General features: G+C 36.4%; 1 protein-coding gene across 1 annotated transcript in view; it reads left to right on the forward strand.

Moving 5' to 3' along the window:
* ZFPM2 (zinc finger protein, FOG family member 2) overlaps nucleotides 1–17,097 on the forward strand; it is a 174,297-nt gene extending 157,200 nt beyond the window's left edge. The window contains exons 6-8 of the mRNA XM_053468333.1: nucleotides 9,809–10,015; nucleotides 10,640–10,864; nucleotides 13,462–17,097. Of these exons, the coding sequence (XP_053324308.1) occupies nucleotides 9,809–10,015; nucleotides 10,640–10,864; nucleotides 13,462–15,944 (2,915 nt within the window). The 3' untranslated portion in view covers nucleotides 15,945–17,097. The remainder of the gene's footprint in view (nucleotides 1–9,808; nucleotides 10,016–10,639; nucleotides 10,865–13,461) is intronic.
* The last annotated feature ends 1,529 nt before the right edge of the window (nucleotides 17,098–18,626 follow it).

Genomic DNA, 18,626 nt, shown 5'->3' on the forward strand with positions numbered 1-18,626 from the left:
TTCCAGACAATTTTCCAATTATGGGGACTGCTGTGGGGACTCCATGTGTAAGGATTTGGATCATGTAAAAATGAAAATTCTAGACCGCTAGAGGGTATCACTACTTTTTAAAGACTTTGTCTTATCCAGAACCTATATATTAACTTATAAAAGTTAGCGTATCTTCCGTTTTCTGTAACGTGACCAAGGCCGGATTAAGGAATTTTTGGTCCTGGAGCAATTATATTATTGTTTTGCCCTATATCTTTTTAACACCTTACTTCTCACTTCTGACATCATCTCGTCTTTCTATTTTTCTTGTCCCCCTATTACACTTTTCATCCGAACCCACACATACATATCCATACACATGCACACACACATACACATACATACATACATACATACATACACACACATACATGCACCCAGGACAAAAAGTAGGTAGAGTGGCGGAGTTACATGACGCTCCATGGCACTGGCTACCTGGTACAGATATTGGGTGTCTGGAGCTCATTTATCAGCGTTTCGGCTGTGTCTACACAGGTTAAATGCACTATGCGTAGGCAGTATTTTTATGCCAAGAAGTCCAAGGAATTAAACTCATTTGCTGAACTTCCAAGTTAGGAAAAAATCCAATAGTGGCTGAACAGCACCCAGGCACGTGGATTATCTTGTATTAATAGAGGCTGAGTGTGGGACTATTGGACTTGAGTCCATTCAGTACCACTAAAAAAGTGTTGCCTTTAGCTTTTTTTAAAAAAATATAGTGTTTTCTGATGTTTATTTTTCCTTTTCTATCCCTCAAGTGTCGTGGGAGACTAATTCAGTCATCAGTTTGAGGCTTTTGGAGAAAGATCTACTTTCTGTGCCAAATAGTTAATAGTTTCATGAGTGAAGTCCACAAGGAACCGGTTTCACCTAAGACTTTTCAAGCCATCTAATGAAAGGATATGTATACTCTGTCAGATCAACTCTGGATTTGAACTCAGGTCCCAATAGTAAGAAATAAGCTTCTTAAATTCACAGAAGTTCTAAGGATATTAGTTTAGAAAACTCCCAGTGTAATAAATAAGCTTCAACAACTCAACCAGGGGAAAAGTGAATTGGCCTGCATTTTGTAAAATGCTGAAAAAATCTGAGTTTCATTTACATGGTTATTCAAATAAGCTTTGTATGCTTTAATGAAAAAACTAAAAAGAGAACACTCAGTCATCAGAAACCAGGCATATGAAACCTTTATTCCAAGAGCTTTCTTACTGAAAGGTGTCATTTTTCTGTTTAAGGTCAAATATGAGCACAATCAGAGCAAAGTCATTAAACTTTATGTTGGATCCAGTTGGCCATTGTGTTGGGTTGCTGAGATTTGGCACCATTGGCTTTCAAGGAGCAACTCATTTGCTCAGTAAACTCACTTGCTTTACTCACATTTTGAGTAGACCTGACTTACCTCCTTACTTAGGCTGGGTTAAAAGCTCAAGTTGTCAGCTAAGTTGAAAGAGGTCTCCAACTGGAATTCTCAACTTAATAACAACTAGAAAGCTGCTGAGAATAACCCGACTCAACCTAGGAGACTTTAAAACTTGACTTTTTAAGGAACAAAAGAGCTGGAGGGTTATTGATGTTGAACATCTGAAACCACGCCGACAACTTGGACTTTACCGAAAAACAAAGCTGTCTTTAAAATAAGATCACATTGAAAAAAAGAGGAAAAAATATAGCTCACAGCACAATTCTTAAGTGTTACATTATGTGTAACGAAGTGTAGTAAACTGTCATTATGATAAATCAATTATCAGTCTGAAAATCAGCATGTAGCAATTCTTTAAATCACTCAAAAAACTTGAAAGTGTGTGTTATTCTCTAAAAGTGTTGTAAAAGTCAAAAATAATACTGATGCTGATAATATGAAAGCTGGAGTCAAATATGGAATAATTATATAGCAAAAGTACAAAGACACATTATAGAAGGCATCAGTAGAAAGTTCTATGATCATATGAGATGCATACATGAGTTTGTAGTTGTACTTTCATGTGTGTGTATTTATATATATATATTCTAAATGTCAAGGACGCTACTATTTTTGTTTTGCTTTCCACATGAAAGTCAAGGTTCAAGGCTATTCCTTTTAGCCGCTTATAGCAAAGTGATCACCATTTAATATAAGTTTGATCTTCATAATATGTTACCATTGTACCTATACAATACTATAGACCACACAATATGAAATAGTTTCTGCATTGTATATAGGCTTTAGTGCTCCACATTTTTAGTCCTCTACTGAAAGGGACTATTCCGGTCGATATTATCCTTGAGTTATTTTAACGTACGTTTAGAATCGTTGTTGTATTCTATTTTCATAAACCTTTCCATAGGCATTTTCAGAGATATTTACTTTCTTTCAGGATCTAGATGGTTATTCCTACCCATTGCTAAGGAAACAGGACAGGGATATAATTGTTAAGCTTTTTTCACCTATTTTACCAAGGTAAAAAGTATCATTTGAAACCAAATATCTCGTAAACAATTACACTGATTGAAAAATGAAAAAAAAAAACAAAAAAAAACACAAGCTGTACACGGTGTTAATTAATGGAGTTAATGATACCAAAAGCTGTGAATGTGACATTTCCAATTTAAGTTTTTTTGGCTGTTGTCGCTGCATTCATTAGAAGCCTAGTTTTCTACCGTCCGTATAATTCCTAGATCATGGCACATCAAAAACGCATTAAAAAAAACAACTGATTATTAGGACATGTCAGCTCACCACCTTTTTACTAACTGGAATGGGCTCTTGTGATCCAAAAAACATTTATTCGATTTTTTTTCAGATTTTACCGTTTCTTAAGTTTCTGAATATAATGCTAATTAGACACGTATTAGAAAACAAATATCTTCTGGGATTCTCAAATCATCTTATATTAATAATGTAGTCTTCTAATGTACAAGCATCCCTAGAAAAATATATACGGATTAGTAATTATCCTATAGAGGTAAAAAATGTCTGTGTAGCCGTCGCCGTGATGTCGTCATATTTTTTTTTTAACTAATCTTGCAGCATGTTTTGATTTAAGGTTGTGGCTAATATATAATCTTAGGAAAAATTTCAAAATCTGAAAATTTGAGTTAAAGACTCAAAAAAGGCTTAAAATCCTAGTTAATGGTGATTATTGCGTGAAATGACGCCAACACTTTGATATGTGCTCTCTGTACTATTAACAAACTCATGCCTTGCGTAAGTAAATCAGAACACTATATTTGGTTAGATATTCAAGTAAGAAAAAAAAAACTGGGAATCATTTAGCAATAGAAAGGAACTGTTTTTGGAACGCTTTGATTTATAGCTACGTGTCCTGATTTTTATCACGTATTCCATATTTCATTCCGAAACCGTGTACAAAGCATGAGTTGGCATGATGATGCAGCCTTCCAAAAAGACATTAATCGCCTGAAATAAACAAGTACATATATGTACCAAGGAAGAAGTATGAACTAGTTAATGGCTTTTGTTTTTTTTTTTTTTTTTACAATTTTTATAGAAGGAAAGTGTAAAACAGTAGTGCTTAATTATCTGGACTTCTCCCGAGCTGGGCTTTCTTTTGATTGTATTAATGAAGCAGCTGGCTCATTGTTTCTTTTTAATTCCTCTATTGTCTTAAGAATATGTCACAGTTCTTTATTCTTTTATCAGGTGCTGTGCAGGAGGATTCACACAATACCTCATATTGCTACTGTATTTGCCAGTGCACAAAGAAACCTCCAAAGCATTTTCAAAGAAGGGGCAAGCATAATTTATAAGTTCTCTCCCATCCACTACTGCACTGTCAAGGATATCAACACTATTGAATTTGAATCCATTATATGTTGTTTTTATCAAACAATGTGGCTACATATAGATATACGTGGTGTGTGTTAACACCTAATACGAGATCCGGGCATTGGCTTCTGCGGCAGTGAAAGGGGTCTTTAATTAGCAGTTTTTTTTTTTTGTTTCAAATGCTTGTAATGAAAATGAATTGGACTTTTGTGTTTAATTTTAAATTAGCATAGTTTTATGGGTTTATGTTCTTTTATGTTGTTTTTTTTTTTTACTGGCGTCAGTTGATCTTATTCGTCTTACATTTAAAGATAGTGTTTTCTAATCAGATCCCGCATTGTGAGTATGGCTTGCAAATTACTGGCCGAATTGAAATTGTCTTTAATATTTCAAATTAAATGAATCACAAATATTATACGCCATGAACAGAAGATAAGTCAACCAAAATACGCTTATACACCCACTCCATACACAATATGCATCCAACATATAAATTGAAGACTTTACCAATGTACTTGCTACTTGTTTCCAATAGTCTAAATCTTCACAAGTCAAGGTGGTCCACAACAAAATTTGGGCTTTAGCCACCCACTAGCAACATGTTTGGGTATTTGTAATTGGCCTTTTTTATGAGAACAGCAATCGTTATATAGCTGTTTTTATATTAGAACCACCATTTGTTAATTTTGCATCTATTTTTTGGGGGGGTAGAAGTGACGGATGCTCCTTCTACCATATTTGTATTTGGAAGAGTATGATGCTGATGAAAAGTAATGCTAGGAAAAATACTTTATTATTATTATTATTTAAAAAGAGAATAACTTAATATTTTAACCCTGTTATCTTTTACTTTACTGAAAGTGTAGTAAATAAGTAGAACAGGCTTCTAGTAGACGTTGTAGAGATGAGGAAATTTAGACATATACAAGACAAGACCAAGGACTGAAGTTTGAGTTTTTTAGAGAAAAAAATGCAGCCTTAGTTGGCTCCAATGGTTCCTATCCAACATATAATTCTGAGTTTCTATGTTTCTTTGCATTTATGGGATCTTAGCAAGCTCTGAGTAAATGACCATACAATCTAATTAGGATACCAATAGTAGATTTGCATATTGAAATGAAATAAAAGAAAATGATGTATGCTGTTAAAGTTCAGTTATGTAGGTTACATTGCAGTAGAGAATCTTAAAAAAAGCAAGAAAAAAAAATACTACATAAAAACCTGAAACTTTAGAAACAGGAAAGGTCTGAAATAAAATTAAATAATGGGCATAAATGAAAAAGAGCAAAAAAGGCAAGCAAGATAATGAGTAATGGGAATAAATGAAAACGATGGTGTTTCAAAAACTTCAGACAGTTATGTCTAATTAAAACATGTGTACTGCACCCCGGCACTGTGTTGTTCCACTGTTACACGGCATCCTGCTGAGAGATAATCACTTTTTTTTCTCTAAATGGTAAAAAATAGATCTATTACGTTCCATTGCTTCGGTTTTATTTTATTCTCCGGGAGATGATGCTTTGTCTGAGTTCCTGCAATTTACAGGAACAGTAAGCCCACTAAAATTGACCCTGGGGGGGGGGGAATGCATTTCTTGATTTCTAGCTCAGGGGGTCAATAGTTCAGATTTTAATTTGTCGCGGTCTGAATTTTTTTCTTTGGCTGCTGTATCTTTAGTTCTTAATTCCTGACGTAAACCCTATATCTTTCCAAATTGTGTGTTGTATGATTGATCATGTGTTACTGTGTAGGAATCTTTCTTTTTTTTTTCTCTTTTAATGGTCTTAAAGTGTGCATGGCTGACCATCTCATCTCACACCCGTAGTTATATACATTATACTGGCTCTTTGAAGCCGTAATTTGATTGCTAATAATTAGTGATGTTCAGCACCACGAGCAAGAAGCCTTTTTGTTGCCCCACACATACACCTTGTGTTCCTTATTACATGTAGAACATGACTATAAGCATAGACCTCTTTTGCACCTTGTAGAGGCTTCTGTTGAACCCCTGGCCTAATTCAAGACACTGGGGACATTTTCTGGGGTGACTGCTTGTGCCCCCGATTAAGGTACCCCAGGAACCTGCTCGAGTTGCCTGGCACTAAGCTTGCCCCTGTCCAAAAACCATTAATTTAACATATCTAATGGATGATGTTCCTCCTTGAAACCCTACTACTCATATAACTTAAATTCCACAACACCAATACTCACAATCAGCCCTGTGGTTTTTACTCTGCTTACCAGTAAATCTTGCATAAATACTGTAAGTAGTAGAGAGTAGGTGATCGAACTTGAAATCACACATTGACAAAAGATTACTAAAGCTCCACTTAAGGTACCAAATCATTTTTGGCCCACATCCTTTTGTTGCTCTGGAGTTTAATTTTCCTTTGGAATTGATGCTAGATGATATATTGGTCTTTATTGGTGGCTAAACCCCAAGGTCAGAGTCTGCGAGGAATATGGAAGAATACAAAGAGTGATCATGAAAGCCTACAGTGCATGCGTGGGACATGTAATGAGTGCGTGTGTGCGTGGACGGTGTACATGGTTTGTTCCATAGTTTGCCTTTGTACATTCTGTGATACGCAAGCTCCATTTTGCGCATGCAGTATAGGTTCGCTCACATGCTGTAATATAATTGAAGCTTTTGTCAGCTCTGTAGCCTAGCAACAGATAGTCATGTTGCTTGTAGTTGACAAGCTGGGAGTATTTTTGTGTTTATCATGTTTGCTAATGATGGGATTCTTTCCAAAGCCTTGTCTTAATCTTAATTAGAGTTTATCAGCAAAGGGCTCTGTGACATTGTACAGACACTGATTTATTTAAAATAATGAAAACTGCAAATGAAAATTTTGGCGGTCTAGAGAGATACACAAGACCCCTGATTCTTGTACGAACAGCAGAAACTTACAAATTTTAATCAGGTTTGAACTATGATTTCATTCTTTATTATCAAAAGTTGCAGTACACTTCCTTTCAGTTTTGACAGCAGTTATGGACAAAATATATAAGCTTCCTGCTAAGAACCAGATCTTTTTGCCTAAGAATCTTGATTATAAACAGCGGGGGACACAAGTACAAAAGATTTAAGAAACAGCAACTAAAAAAAACTCTATACATGAAGGAAGAACAAAACATGAATTTTAATGGGATAACATTAGGAATCCACATCAAGAATAATTTGTTAAAATCTTTCAATCTCCCCAAAATAAATGTTTATTTACAACTGAGGAGTAAAAATTGTCAATCTAGTTTAATATACATTTTGAGAATTTTCATCCAATTTATAACTAGTAATTATCATTGTCTGAAAATGACATATACTAACAGTGATGATTATTAAAATGACTTTTCTAGTGCAAAATGCATCAAATTTAAGGACAACATTGAGTCCTTTAATCATCTTGACATCATAAGTCATCACAAGACATCTTATGTCTTTATGAGCTGCAAAAGTTATTATAAGACAACACAACTGATTGTGTGTATGAGAATTGTAAATAAGAACTTTTAAATGCCAGTGGCAAGAAATAAAATACAAAATAATAATAGTGGAAATGGCCTTAGCTCATTTAGTCCACAATCTTAATTATATCAATATTACATAAATAATAAATATAATGTAGATATGTATTTTTTTTATTAATTATACTTAATAATTGCCTCTATTTTGCTGAATTTGTTCTCAGAAATTCTTTTTTTAACAAAATATTTTGTCTCATTCATATCTTTTACTGTGAACACTTAATTGGGATGGAATGAATCATCTCAGATAGGGTGTTGCAATAAAAACTGAAAAAAAACACAAAAGTTTCTCTTTTGGTTTTATGTAACTAAAACTCATGTGAAAATAAAGAAATGATAGATCTAATTAGGTCTATTTGCTTAGCATACAAGGGAGTGCAATAAATGTTTTTCCCCCCCAATGTGGAACTGCATCTTTAACATAATTGTGTATTAAAAAAAAGATTGATAGAGTATAGTTATTATTTGAAATATTTTGCCAGATTTTTTTTTAAAATAGACATCTTGTTTCTAATCCTTTCCAAGACCTCTGATATTCTGTTAGCTGGCAGCACGTTCCCTGATAAACCAGAACATACTGTATCGAATCAGATGTGAAAAATAACTTTGTTTATGCGTCCCCTTGCCTTGTCCTATGGCCGATCAACATACGGGCGGCAGCAGAACAACACGGTCATTTACAGTAAAGAAACAATAAGGATCTATAATCAATCGATATAACGTACTAGTTTAATGTGTTTAGGTTTGTTTCTCTAATACATTGTAGTTTCTTACAATATTCCAAGAACAAGAGTTTTATTCCACTTAAATTTTGTATTTGTGTTAACATTTTGGCTGCTGAAAGAATTTGAGGATTAAATTATTTTTGTGCCGGGGTGGAATTTCTCAGTTTGTGGGTTAATAGTTTAAGTAGTCCATAGAACTATACAGCAATAAAAGACTTAATTATTCATTGTGCTATTCTCTGAAAAGCGTTTCTCACTAACATTTTTTTTTTTCTCATCTTGGAAGCAATCATAACTGCTTAATTAACTGTTTTTTTTTTTTATGAAACAATGTCCAAATTTTGCAAATTGCTATAGAATATCATCTGACATTATCTCTCCCAGCAGATTCCTGTAATAAGTTGTTTTAAATTTATAATCTCTTTGAGAAGAAAAATGAAGTGAAGTTGAAAAGACAGTTATCTTATATGATAAACACAGCAACGGATACACTTTTTCCCTTGCGTAGTAGATATAGCATCGATGTACTACATAAACAAAAAATGAAACTATAAAGTATGGCGTATTATCCCAGCCAAAACAGATATGACTTTATACCTATGTCTGCAAATACAGATAACGCAATTTAAAGTGATTTTTAATCTGTATAAACAAGTTACATAAATTTGGTTCTTTATTCAGCTCATTAATATATCACGCATGATCTATTTTTAATGGATGATCCCATAAGAATGTCACCCTTTGTTGATATGTAATCAACAATGTAATTCAAAACAGAAAATAGATGGCCAAAATTAAAAATAAGGAGGTGCACACACTAAATTATGCAAAAATATGCAATTTATTACAGAAATAAAGCAATGCTGGATAAAAAATGCATAAAGAAAAAATATACAGAAAATTATACAGCAATAAGCGTAAATAATAATAAAAAAAGCAATAACAGTTACAGGAGAGCTGTATCGTGGAGAATGCCTTTATCAAGGCTGATCACATTCCGTCAGAAATGTCAGCAGATCACAATGATAGAAACTATAAAACTCAGCAATCACTTTTTTATTGTTGTGGTTTTTAGTCCCTTCTATGTGCAGTCAGGGACCTCAGTAGATAACGTGCCAACCGGTAACTCTCCTGGTGGTTTCAATGTACAACCCCCATGACTCTTGGCATGGGGCAGATTAATAATGGGGAGAAAGTGGCATTAGCCCCATGGTCACTGGTGGAAAGGGGCCATCATTTTCTGTTTACTTAATGCTGTGCACTGTACAGTCTTTATAGTTGCCTAAATTGCACAACAGGAAAGCAGTGGTCCCAGATGGGGCTCCCAAGGTGCAAGGGGCTCTTCTCCAGTAGCAGGGGTATTTGCAGAGGCACAAACATACAACATTTAAGAAATATGATCAATAATATAAGCTGAAGCTTCTCATTCAACCAGTTGGAACGTGCATGGTCTAAGTCTAAGCAGCCTGCAGTCACAGGAGCAGAGATACTCTGCTGATGCGGAAGCTTGGATCCATGTGTAGGAATGTTAGCGTGTGTGTATGTTATTATGTGGGTGTGTCTCTGTACAAATGCATCTTGCGGTTGCGCCTCTTCGGCGATTGCATGTGTGTGTATACATAGTTCAGGACAGCACAGGTACTTGGTCGTATATGTCCTTCAGATAATAGAACTAACTTTTATAGCTTTGTGGAAACAAATACTTCCTTTGCAAGTCACTCCTGTCACGTTAAACATGATTTGTCTTATATCGTTATAGGTGGACAACTGTGGTGTACGACTACTAAGTCTATTGCTGAAGGGGAAGAGTTAATTGCCTTTCTTGTGGATTTTGACTCAAGGCTACAAGCTGCCACTCCGATGTCTCTTACTGATGGAATGTATCCTGCTCGCTTGCTGGACTCAATACAGCTCCTGCCTCAACAGGCTGCCATGGCTTCTATTTTACCTACGGCCATTGTCAATAGTAAGTGTTCTACAGGTTTTTTTTAGATGTTTCTGCATTCTGAAATGCTATTCACAAGCGGTAAAATGTATTACAAGAAATGTAAATTGAAATGACTATTTCTTGTAAACATTGTTTTTTTTAAACCATATCGATTAATTTGGAAATATTATTCAAAACGCTGGACAACAACAATATTAATACAACATTCTAATATGTAGTCTTATATAATCTACTCTGCTTAAAGTTGAACATCTCTGCTTAAAGGCAGACTCATGTTTTTTATAAGTTTATTGAAAAACAAAAATCCACATAACACATATATAGATATATATATATATGGATAGTAACTGTTTATCTTATTCATCACATGGGTTGTCTAGCAGCACCAAGAGCTTCATTTAGATCTGGCATTTAGGTGATAAAACACTCAAGTAACATTTCGACTACTCTGAATGTGTTTTTTCATAAAAGCTAAATGCATCACGTCTCGTTAAACAGTCTGTGATATGTTTTTATTACTTTCGGTCATGTGCATTCTCTTTGATTGCAAGCTCTTCTGAAGAGTCCCCAACAGGACAGAGCTAATGAATTGTTATTATCATGTCGGTTTGAACATTGCCCTTTTTCCTTGTTTAATTGCAGAAGATATATTTCCCTGCAAATCATGTGGAATTTGGTATCGGAGCGAGCGGAACTTGCAAGCGCACCTAATGTATTACTGCAGCGGGAGACAAAGAGAAAACGCTCAAATCTCCGAGGACACTGAAGATAATTCTCAACAATTGTCCAGCGTGTGTCCCTTCCCGCAGTGCACAAAAAGTTTTTCTAACTCAAGAGCGCTAGAAATGCACCTAAATTCTCACAGCGGTAAGTAAATGGAGATGTTTCCATTATGTTTAAGTTAAATTTCCTTTCAGAGTTGGAGATAAAGGCTGCAGGTGTCCAGAGGCCATTTTCCTAGATAATCTCTACTTTCATACTGCAAGCCCTAGGTGCTCTTCAGTCTCTTCATTCTTATTGTACTTCTCACACTGTTTATCTATCCTAAATCTATACTTCATTGACAGAGCCACCCAAGACCTTTCATTCTACACGTATTTTATTCAGTGATGTAGGGAGTAACTTGATATTTTTACTCCTATTACTCCGATTTGAAATCACCATTTTTGGTTTGTCACTACTGCCAAGCATTTATTTTTAGATTTTAATTGGTTATCCGCTAAGGATTTTTAAAAAAACTAAAAATCAGGAAATGTTTTTACTTTTTATAATGTTTTTTCTTTTTAGCAAAAAGTCATTAGAGACACTTTTTTGTGCGCAGGCCCTACTCTTCTGTTATTTCTCAAAGTCAAATTGTTGTTATATACTACTTTTTGTGTGCCGTCTACCCATTGTACAGCTCTGCAGAATATAATGGCACTTTATAAAACAATAAATAATAATGATATATATATTTAAATATATTAAAATATATAAACAGTGTTCTACAGATAAAATATCATAATAATGTAATAATGCATAGTTGCATGGTGTCTCTAGGAGATTGGGTAAAGTAGGATGGCGATTTAGAACTGGCATATCTGTATTCTAGGGTGGCAGGGCAATAGCCCTTCTGCCTCCAAACCAGAAGAACGTGGCCTAATTGGGCATTTAGGCTCTCCGGTGAACAGCTTATTTAGTGTCCTTCAGGCATATGACACCATATCCCAGCCCCCAAGAAGATATGACGAAGGTGCTTGCCCTGGGTTGGCCTCCAGCCTAAATATTAAATGTGTGGATATAAATGGTATTAACCACTATTTACAGTGTTCCCACAATGCACCATACATTTGGTTCATGCGTGCAGTAACACTGAACATCAAAAATCAAATGGATTAAAATCCAATTGCCTGATTACAGATATAAAGTTTAAACTTAAAATATAGTATCAAAAATGTCAAAGAAAACTTACCAGGTCACCAGTTTTGGGTCATCATTCAGCATTGCATGGACCTCGGTTTTATGTATGATAGCGGATGTTCCATGTTCAATAAGGTGCATGGTGAGGAGGGCATGTGTCGTTAAGACACAAAGCACTGGGATATGATGTTATGTACAAGTGTTCCATGTCTTTAAGGCATGCAGTCTAATGCAGTCTATGGAAGCTGTGTTGAGCTGTCATAACCTCCATAGTCTCCATGGGCCGGTTGAGGAGATCAAAGATCTGCCTTGTAACCAGCCCATTGAGCAGTGGGACACGGGGGGCCTGATCACCAAAAAGAGAGTTTAGTTTTTCAGAAATAGAGACATACTAGCCCAAAAGGTATTCTCTCTGTGTGAATTATGTTTCATAAATACATACGCACATTTGTACATAACTATTTGTTCTGTTGTGTCTTGAGCCTCCTGTATTTCGAAATAAATTGGCATTTAGTTTACTATACATTTAGTTTAATGATACATTTTAAAATTATTTTTTTTTAACTATTCCCTGATAAATATGCCAGATGTGTTTTAAAAAAGTAAATTTTATAGCTTTTTTTTCAAATGTTATCTGTTTAAAGTATACTCCATACATACTCCACATTTACTGAAGGTAGCTTTTGCATCTCTGACTGTGAGATACTCCTACTGTGGTTTCCATCTTTAATGATTAGATATCTAAAGTATTTTTACATAGCTTGTTATAAGCATTTTAATGTATGCCGCACAATCAAAACTCTCTGCAGACCCTCACATAGATAAAACAAGCCAATGTAACAACTCATTTATGTTAGATAATAAACGTTTCCAGCATATGGCATGATGTGTTTATATGGGGGGCTGCTCTAGGCCTCACCCAGGGCAATATCTCCAGCTGCCCCTAGACCTTCCTCAATGAGAGCGTTAGAGCATCAGGAACAGGCTTTCTAAATCAGGGACACGCATGCATTTCACATGTCGCCGACCAGCACATCCCACATTGGTGCCAGAGAGCAATTTCGCCCACCACCTGTGGCTCCCTGTGTTTTAGATTCAGCTGCGTTGCTATGGCAATGTAGGCATGGCACATGCCACACAGGAAGAAAGACCAGCACATCCCACATTGTTGCTGAGGCCCATTCGGGACCCCAATTCCACAGTATAGAGATCTGCCCCTGATAATATGGCTCAGAGACTGCCCTCCTCTGGATTTGCCACCCTAGAATAGAAGAATATCTGAGCAGAAGAACAAGGACTGCCAAATTTCATAGGCATTTTAACATTTAAATCTCTCACGCTCACCATGGCTTAGTAAATCTTTTTTTTTTTTTTTTTTTGTACAAATGCTAAATCTATTAGCGGTTTTGTTTCTGCAAAGTCTAATGCTAATTTTTTTTTAATGTTCTGTTTTCTAAAAGACAAACAAATTAATAAACATTTTTTTTAAACAAAATGCATGCCATTAGTTTATATTTCATAAAAAACATCACTGTGATTTATTTCTCTGTGTGTTTTTCATGCAGGTGTCAAAGTGGAAGAGTTCCTGCCTTCTGGCACCAGTCTGAAATGCACAGTATGTAACTACACTGCAGAATCGGTGATTAACTTCCACAAACACCTGTTCTCCCATCTCACGCAAGCTGCCTTTAGATGCAATCAGTGCCATTTTGGCTTTCAAACTCAGAGGGAACTCCTACAACACCAGGAGGTTCATGTCCCTGGAAGTAAGTTACAACGAGAAGCTGACACCGAACACTCTCCCAGTTGCAATGAAGCAAATGTACAACAGACGCCAGATCTGTTGAATAAAAATGAACTCCTACAAAGCCAAAAAACTGTGCATAACAAAGACGCGAGCTCCGACAGCGAGCTGGAAAAGTGTGAAAAGAAACCGCATCTTTTCCTTTCCAATCAGAGGCCAGAGACAACAAATAAAAATGTGTTCTCCTATACTAAAATAAAATCTGAGCCATCTAGCCCAAGGCTAGCGTCATCCCCAGTGCAACCCAGTATTGGTCCCTCATTCCCAATGGGACCCTTTCTATCCCAGTTTGCATTTCCACACGATATTTCAGTGGTTCCTCAGGCCTCAGAAATTCTCGCGAAGATGTCTGAACTTGTACATCGGAGGCTGCGACATGGCAGTAACAATTATCCCCCAGTTATTTATAGCCCCTTGATGCCTAAAGGAGCCACTTGCTTTGAGTGCAATATAACATTCAATAACTTAGACAATTACTTAGTCCATAAAAAGCACTACTGCAGCAGCCGATGGCAGCACATGAACAAGTCATCCGAATTCTCCAGTGTTACCGATAAGGCGTCGGAAGCCGTGAGTCCAACCAATGTCCAGAATCCAGTGACTATGCTAAACAGTTCCCTACATTCTTCTGACAATGATAATCAGCTTCTTCAAACATCCTGCATCAACTCTGGCACCGTTCTAGACTTGTTAGGAGGGAATGTTAAGCCACGGGACAAAGAGTTTGCACCAGAAAACAAAAAAATGGCAGCTGTTGGGGCTAATGATGAGAAAGTCAATAGCAAACCTGCTGATATGAAGAATCCCACCCCACCGCAGCTTGATGGAGATAATAGTGACCCGAACAAAACAACATGTGAAGCATGTAATATAACTTTCAGCAGGCATGAAACGTTCATGGTTCATAAACAGTATTACTGTGCAACCCGCCATGATCCTCCATTAAAGAGATCCGCTTCTAACAAAGTGCCTGCCATGCAGAGAACTATGCGTACTCGTAAGCGTAGAAAGATGTATGAGATGTGTCTCCCAGAGCCTGATCAGAGACCACAACTTGTTCAGCAACATTTTCTTCCAATATCTAACCTTGGTAATCCATGTACATCTGCGCAAGAGTCAGCAGAGGGAATAGGAGAGTGTTATCACCCCAGGTGCGATATCTTTCCAGGAGTTGTTCCAAAACATTTGGAAACGTCGCTTCCAATGACTAAATGCGTTCCAGTTGTGAAGTGTGACACGCCACATTCTACAATTTCCTCCCTGGAGATGGATGCCCCCATAGACCTCAGTAAAAAATGCTTAACGCAATCAGATAGGATAACCACGTCTCCGAAACGACTCCTGGACTATCACGAATGTACAGTGTGTAAAATAGGTTTTAATAAAGTCGAAAACTATCTCGCCCACAAGCAAAATTTTTGTCCAGTTACAGCAAATCAGCGCACTGAAATGGGCCACCTGGAAAATAAAATATTTCAGAATCCAGAAAGTGAACGAAGCAGTCCTGAAGTCAATTTTGAACGAAATGTCATGAAATGTGAAAAGACGAGAAATTCAAAACAGCCCTCGCCAAATGGGAACTTGTTTTCTACGCACTTAGCGACTCTTCAAGGTCTTAAAGTCTTTAGCGAAGCGGCCCAGCTTATCGCTACAAAAGAAGAAAACAAAAACGCATTTCTTTCGCAATGCCTTTACCCAGGAGCAATAAAAAAAGCTAAAGGCGACCAGCTTTCCCCATACTATGGAATAAAGCCAAGTGATTACATTTCTGGTTCCGTTGTAATCCACAATGCGGATTTAGATCAAAGCACAAATGTAGGAAGTGAATCTCCCAAAAGTCAGATACCTTCAAACGGCTGTTCTTTACTGAAAAAAGAATCGCTCCCATTGTTGCCGAAAAACCGCGGCATTGTAATAGTCAACGGCGGACTGAAACCAGACGAGAGGCCAGCGGTAAATTCGCAACAAGAAAATATTTCCCAGAATCCTCAGCAAGAAGACGGATGCAAATCCCCATCTTGGGTTTCTGACAAGCCTTTGGCAGCCAATGAAAATGTTTCTCCGGCTACCCCCGCTACCGAGGACCAGCTGTCTAACGTAGCAAAAACCGTGAACGGCACGAGCGCGGCCGGAGCCAGCGGGAAGTACTGCCGCTTGTGTGACATCCAGTTTAACAATCTTTCAAACTTTATCACTCACAAAAAGTTTTACTGCTCCTCACATGCAGCAGAACATGTCAAGTGAAACATCGGGAGAATTTTGGTTAACCCCGCGAAGTCTATTGCCTCATGCAGTGAGAGGAAGAAAAAAAAAAAAATACGATTTAATGCTGCTTACGTTACATCCGGACAATCAGGATATCTATTTGTTTGAAATGACTTGAAGATTTAAGGTGTTATTCCATAATGGTCATGCGTAAAAGTGTATTATTGGTGCCATTTTTTCAGAATATTTATTTTATAAGCAGTGTTCATGTTCATACATTTGCGCCCGGCACTGACTCTTTTATGGGAACAATTTGCAAACGGAAATGTGTTTGTCACTTTTTGCCAGCACTGAGCTTGGTGCTGGACCCAACTGTATCTGTGATTGTTATTTTTTATTTAAAGAACTTTATATTAAAGTCATTTGTAATGTTATTGTATAGTTATTGTGTAGCACATATGGTTTGCACCTGTATAGTAGATTTTAAATAATATAGACGCAACATTACTGAACAAAACGTATTAGGAGATACTTCAGAAGCACTTGTGTAAGCTGAATTTTTCTTTTTTCCCCCTTTTTTTCTACACTGTTGCAAAAAATCTAGACGTATGTGCTAAAATATAACACGCATATAAGTATTTTAAATACATATGCTGTTAAAATAAAAAAAATAAAAAAAGGAAGATGTATTTGCGGCTTCTAAACAACTATATTTTAGCAAATACGAGAGTTTAGTCATTAGGCTTGGCATTTGTATGTTGCGGTCTGTTGCTGTTCACTTTCTCAATCTGAAAACTGTATGTTAAATGAAGATGAAAAATTCATTTTTTTTTTTCTTGTAGAGTAACTGTACTTTCTTTTGCTGATGCATCTCTGTCTGAATTTTTAAAAATCTTTGCTGTAAAATGCAATACTTTATAACGAACGAACAAAATTACCGGAAGCAGTATTGTAAAGTTATAAAAATGAAGTCAGCCAGTTTTATCGTTTGACAAAACCCAGTTAACCCTTACCACAATGCTGCAAGTATGAATTGAATTCATATGTAATATATATTTACAATAAATTTAAGTGTAGCAATACTGCGACTGGTGATCACCAAGATAATGTTCTACTTCTGATAGAAAAGATTTCTCAACAAATGTTGTTACTATGCATGTATATGGATGGAATAAAATTCCGGCTCATTGGAGTTCTATTGTATTCTTTTTTTTTTTTTTTTTTTTTTTTTTACATAAACCTGAAACATAAATCCAAAAACTGAATCAATAATCAATAGATTTTAAAGACGTAAAAATATCTTTACCATCGTACAAGTAGGTAATGCAATATGGGCATTCGATGCTTCTACTGAGCAGAAAGTATTGACTAATTTAAAACGTAACTTTGCCTTACACAGTTAAATGGCTAAAGATGGACACTGATTTAGGGGGCATGCTTAAAGGTCATTAAGGCCTTTTATGTGGATTTGCCACATCTTCTTAGCTGCGTGTGTGGTTATACAATAGAAGGCTAAGGGCGTTTTATTTTTCTGTTGCTTAAGTGTACACCATTGCATGTATAAGTGTATGGTGTTACGGGAGTGTGTATTAGTGTAATGGTGTTAGCATGTTTTAGTATATGCTGTTAGCATGTTAGCTACCATGTGTGTTACTGCATGTTGTCTGAGAGTGTGTTTTACTGTATAGAGTTAGCATGATTGTATATGTTTTAGTATTTGTTGTTACCTTGCGTGTTGGTATATTGTGTAAGTGTGAGTGTAGTAATAATGCACTTGCACTACTTGTAGTAGTATGGAAGATGAGCTGAACACACTACAGTCAGCCTGACACTCTAACACGGACTGTATTGTCTCTCAACACTGTGGTGATGTAACTCTTATCTGTTTCTGGTTGCTACTGACAAGTTTAAATGGCATCACCAAGTGTATATGACTATGCCTGCCCTTTCCACTTGTAAATGCAAATTGGTCATGGTAAAAAAAAATTAAGAAAAGCCCACATGATGACGGAATCATCAATCACAGCTATAACCAATAAGACTGTCCCTCCGCTTCACACCAGGACTGTTTTGGCTCTTTCTATCACTAATTGTGTACCTTTCTACACACAGTAACTTTCCCTATTGAAAAAGCACTAAAATGGGTTATAATGGCAACAATCAAGTGAACAAATTTATAGCAAATATTCAAAGGTTCCATGTTCCCTTTCGTTTGTTTCTTTGAGGGTCTTTCCGCATTTTCAGAGATTCATACAAGTGCACAAATTAATTTGTTAACATTGAGGTTGGACTAATCTGTTTTCTGCCCTTTCATTTTGGACACAATTGAAATTGAAATTAAATTTGAGGGCCAAAACACATCTCTCTCTCGCTCTGTCCCCTAGTCCTGCCTGTGCCCCCTCACCTTCTCCAGCTGTTTTTTTTAATCATCTTGACAGATGAGGAGACTGTGTGTGTGTGGGGGGGGTCAGTATGTGAGACAGTGTCCTGCAGCATATAATAAAAAAACAATGAAGGGGAAGGGCTTGTAGTGCACATACACAGTGCCTCCAATAGAAGATGCTCCAAATTATAGTATGGTCCTTGCTTGTCTGTAGAGGTAAATGCACTAAAATGGTTAATTGTCATTTTCATAGTTATTATGCATCTTCTGTAATAAATTATATAAATTACTTAATATAAGGAAGGAATAAGTATCCAGTCCTGTATTATTTACCAGTC

The sequence above is a fragment of the Spea bombifrons genome, chromosome 5 (assembly GCF_027358695.1).
Source record: "Spea bombifrons isolate aSpeBom1 chromosome 5, aSpeBom1.2.pri, whole genome shotgun sequence".
Taxonomy (NCBI): domain Eukaryota; kingdom Metazoa; phylum Chordata; class Amphibia; order Anura; family Pelobatidae; genus Spea; species Spea bombifrons.